The sequence below is a fragment of the Gavialis gangeticus genome, unplaced genomic scaffold, assembly GCF_001723915.1.
Source record: "Gavialis gangeticus isolate Ggan-Ray unplaced genomic scaffold, GavGan_comp1, whole genome shotgun sequence".
Taxonomy (NCBI): Eukaryota; Metazoa; Chordata; order Crocodylia; family Gavialidae; genus Gavialis; species Gavialis gangeticus.
This window is the reverse complement of record NW_017729004.1, coordinates 47,427,495-47,432,515: the sequence shown is the minus strand read 5'-3', so window position 1 is coordinate 47,432,515 and position 5,021 is coordinate 47,427,495. Positions and strand designations below refer to the sequence as shown.

General features: G+C 41.1%; 1 protein-coding gene across 1 annotated transcript in view; it reads left to right on the top strand.

Annotated features, from left to right (window-relative positions):
• Nucleotides 1-5,021, top strand: part of LOC109291350 (macrophage mannose receptor 1-like) — a 77,734-nt gene that overhangs the window by 16,029 nt on the left and 56,684 nt on the right. The window contains exons 9-10 of the mRNA XM_019508331.1: nucleotides 2,811-2,924; nucleotides 3,876-3,991. Of these exons, the coding sequence (XP_019363876.1) occupies nucleotides 2,811-2,924; nucleotides 3,876-3,991 (230 nt within the window). The remainder of the gene's footprint in view (nucleotides 1-2,810; nucleotides 2,925-3,875; nucleotides 3,992-5,021) is intronic.

The following is a 5,021-nucleotide window of genomic DNA, read 5'->3' as shown; positions in this document are numbered from 1 at the left end:
CAAGGGAACTAGTCTGAGGCCAATAATTGATGAAGTAATGACAGACAACAGCTCTGGGATGTGCAACACCTGCTCCATGAGCCCTTCTCCATGTGCTTCAGCATGGAAAGGAGTGCAGCTTGTACAGTACTACATGTGTGGCAATAAGCTCCTTCTCTCAGAAAGTAATGCGCCTCCTGCTTCTTCTTACAGAACTGCTACGTGTGAAATGGGCAAGAAGTATCTCAGCATGGCACTACCTTCTGCCATATAGCTATATCCCATGGCTCTTACAGGTTTAGGTGTCTAACAAATGCAGCATTTTGGCCCTGATCCTAAAGGTTTTTTGTAGAATGTTTGAGAGAAGGCGATGCATGGGTACATTTAAGATAAAACATGGGAGGTTGTCCTCTGCCATGAGGCTTTATCTACTCTGGAATAGTTAAAATGATCGGTTCTTCCTTAGCTAAGCGACGAACATTGAGTATCCAAAGGCAAATTGGATGATTTTCATTTTTGGGGTAAGGTTCCTAGTGCAGGGACTAGGAAAACCACTAGCATGCTTGTGATGATTTTATGAAAGATAAAAATAGGTTTAGGCTCTCATATATTTGGCATTACACATTCACAAAAGGGCCTGCTTTGTGTTTGGTTCTGTTTATATCTATATATACAAAGAATGGACCAACTGTATCACTGTTATATTTTTTACATTCTAACTCTGTTTTTCCCTATATTTATATTATAGTTTTTTAAAGACACAAAATGAAGATATTTTCCCAAATTTAGTATGGCCCACTGAAGTTTTGTAAATATTAAATCCAACCTCTTCCTGGCTGACTTAAATATTTACAGATTTGAGGTATAGTACTCCCTATGAACTCAAGAAAACAAGTTAGGAAAATCTTTCCCTTCAGCTTTCTGCCAGAGCAGAGATTCTCAACTATGTTAGATTCAGTTCACCTCTCAGAAAATTCCAAATCTTAGCTTTCACTTGTTTTTTGATCATGGAAAAATAGTAAAGTGATTCTGTAAAGAACTCAACAGACCACAACAGGTCAGAATGTTTTTGACACTCGGGATTCCTATTTGTAGTATCTGGACTCATTTTATGAATCAAGTGTGCTGCTGCACCATGGTTGAGGTTTACATACTACCTGTCCTTGCAGAAGTTAGAAAGTTTCTATAGTAGGGGGGGTTCCTGTTGTCAAAAACTGTCATGCAGTCCAATAGCTAGCATTGTACACCACAAATATTAGGGCTGTGTGAATCTTTGGTTGCTGATTCGATTTGGAGGAGATTCGGCTCGATTCAGCGACCGTATCTCCGATTCTCCAAATCCAAATTGAATTGGGAGACCAAAAAAAGGTCCAAATTGATCAAACCCTATGAGTCAATTTAGAAAAGATTCAGAGGTGATTTGGACAGTCCTTGCTTGCCACACATGGAGCTGGACCCAGACTCTGTACTAGTAAGTAGGGGGTGGGGGCTGGTGGAGGGGGAAGGGAACCATGGGGGGACCTCCTCCAGGCCCCGTCCCCTGCCTAATCCCTCAGCCCCTCTGAGCACTCCCCAACCCCCACCCACTGTCCCAGCCCCATCAATGGCTGCCCTGACAGGCCACAGTATCCTGGTGCTTTAAAGAAAAAAAAAAAAGCCCTCCACTCACCAGCTGCTGCAGCAGCCACTGGGGCCTCTGGAGGCTCGTGGCAGAGCCTCCTCCCCACAGTGTGGGGTAGAGAGGATCACCCCCCTGCCTGGCAGAAGCCAGTGAGTGTGAGGCTTTTTTTGGGGGGGGGGGAAGTGCTGGGATGCTGGAGTCAGGTGGGGCAGCCATTGATGGGGCTGGTAGAGTGGGCGGGGGATGAGGCCTGTTTGATTCAGAGATTCAGCTGATTCGATGGGAGCCAAATCTCCAAACCAGATTTGGCTGAATCAATTTGGGACAGTGATTCAAATCACTAAATCAAATCACTGTGCCCTGAATCAGCTGAATCCAAATCCAAAGTGAATACTAGCTGCTTTACACAGGCCTAATGAATATCCTTTCAGTTACTGCCAGCCTGCAGGAACTAAAAACTACTTCAGACCTTACTATCTGTTGCTCCCAGGACAAAGCATATCTCATTGACTTCAATAATAATAATTTATGGTATAGCAAGCATGAAATAGCTACATAGACTTTTTTTTAAAAAAAGATCATGTTTTTCCTGAAGGACATGGACAAAGAAAAAGGAAACTCTAAATGAAGAGGCTAGCCATTCCTAATGCACTTCAGCAATATGCTTAGATACTACTCAGACAAGAAGAATACTGATTTACTTTTCTCAGCAGTGACGGCAGACTAAATAAATGCCCATTGTAATACTCTGAACTGTGAGGGCAGGAATATCCTCCTAAATATTATCCGTTGTAATGATCTAAGATGGTTTAGAGAGAGCAGAAGAGTCCTCCAGTGGAATATTTAAAGATAAAGGGAGGAACTCTTGCATGGCCAAAATAAAGAAGGAGACATAGTCATGTCAGAGAGGAGGGTGGGGATTTGAAATGATTAAAACCAAACCTGAGGTGAGCTGTGAGTCCAGTCTTGGGATAAGTTAATGATCAATCTAATTCTGGTTCTGATTTGTTCTGAAACTTTAAAGGAAAAACTCATGGCTGGGATGGTTTAGTCAGGGATGTATCTGCCTTGAGCAGTGGGCTGGACTAGGTGACTTTGTGATGTACCTTCCAGAACTGTGTTCCTATGATTTTAAAGAGGAATAAGAACTGTTCCAAAGACTTTGAATACCTCTTCATTAGCATTTATTTTCTCCACCTGCCATGTTCAGGATGGGTACTGGGCAGATGATGACTGTAAAAAGAAATTTGGGTACATTTGTAAACGGAAACCTCTGGCAGAAGAACCTGGGGAGGTTGAGATTATTGACCAAGGCTGCCAAAAGGTAAGTGCAAAATAAAATGTGTCACGATCCATGGAGGTTATTTGGTTTATTTGTTTCACATTCTATGAAATGATGTTACCTTTTAGGATTTCATCAATAGTAACCACTCAGCTTTCATACTAGCAGGTTGTTTTTCTGCCTTTTGATAATTTTCACACCAGAAATGGCTCTTAGGCAATGCTTGACCTGAATTACTTTCTCAGTTCCTTGTGCCTCCTTGTCTCAGTATACTGTTTTCTGTGAATTGAGCAGTTCTATGCAGCTTTGTTCATACATAAATAATCTCTTGAAGATCACTGATAAGGAACGCAACATTTTTATCCATGTTGAGTTCATGCTAATCATGGCACTTATCCAAATGAAGTATTCCAAAGACACTGAGACATAGGACTGTGAACTGGAAAGAAAATACATTCAGTTTATGGTTGATCAAACACTTTGTGTCCCACAGCTCTAATTACAAAGCAGTTGTTTTCCATGACCAAGTCAGAGTATAGATGAACAAGCACTGATGTCTTTCTGTGTCATGTAGATTTCTGAAGGCCACAAATGTCTTGCACTGAACTAGTGTTTGATGAAATGTCCCACTGTTAACAAACAGGGAGGAAAAGATGGTAGCACAGTTCACTTTCAGTTAACCAGAAAGCAGATCAAAATCCTAATTTAGCCACAGTTTTAAGGGGAGCTGTGCAGTGTTTCTAAGCGTATAATTTAATTGCAAACCACAGGTAACTTGTAGGACACTCTCAGAAGCTTCTCTGTGGAATATACTCATGGCGAAGGAATGACAGTCCTATCTAACCCCTGCCACTATCACTGCTTGGTTATTGCATTGGAAACAAGGCATAACATTAATACAAGGTTTAGAAGTGTAGCATACAGCTAATGTATATAGTGTAATTTCACAATCTGACAATAACATGCATGCACATCTGATGTTTATGTTGACAGGGCTGGAAAAGACATGGTTTTTACTGTTACTTAGTTGGACAAGTACCTGCAACATTTTCTGAAGCCAAGCAAATCTGTGAAAATAACAAAGCTTTCCTAGTTACTGTGCAAGACAGGTATGAAAGAATATTTCTACATTTATAATTAAGTTGGAAAAACCGAAGAAGCTTCTGTGTTCTACATGTATTAATAATAAATGATGCTGCATAGCTATTGCTCATTGACTGGCTATTATCTGGGGGTGGTGAACAAATTTATAAAAAGCAGAGTTATCTGGGACACCTGAAAGGGTGTGCATGCATGTGTGTGTGTGTAAACACACACACATATATACATATGTATATACATATACATATACATATATACACGTGTATATATGTGTGTATGTATATATATATAGTATGTGTATATATGTACATGTGTATATATGTATATATTATATGTGTGTGTATACTACATATACACACACATATGTAATATATACACACATGTGCGTGTGTGTGTGCTTGTGGGTGTGTGTATGTATGTATATTAGGGCTGTACGAAATGCCCGTGTTTAGTTTCAGTTTCTTGTTTGGTGTTCCAGAGGGACAGTGTTTCATTTTGGTGTTTTGGAGGGCTGTCCGAAATGGCTGTGCTTTGTTTCGCTTTGCATTTGGTGTTTTGTGGGGACAGTGATTCATTTCAGCATTTTGAATCACTGTCCTGTTTCATTTCACCTGAAACTCTTTCAGAGCTGTTTTGGAATTTCGACGGTGTTTTGGCCATAGGCTATAATAGGGAATCACAAAACTGCCTATAACTTTGTCATTTCTTGCTTGATTCAGATGAAACTTGCAGGGACGCTAGCCCCTTCTGAGGCCATGGAGCTTGCCAGGTTTCAAAGAGATAGGTGCAGGGGTTTCTGGGAAACTGCACCTCAGGCTTCTGACAAGGAAAACTCGTGACATGTGACTCTGTGTGTTTCATAATTTCATAGTTACTAGGGTTGGAAGGGACCTGAGCAGATCATCTAGTCCGACTCCCTGCCATGGCAGGAAAGAGTACTGGGGTCAAATGACCCCAGCAAGGTGTTCATCTAACCTCCTCTTAAAAACTCCCAGGGTAGGAGCCTGCAGCACTTCTCTTGGAAGTTGGTTCCAGACC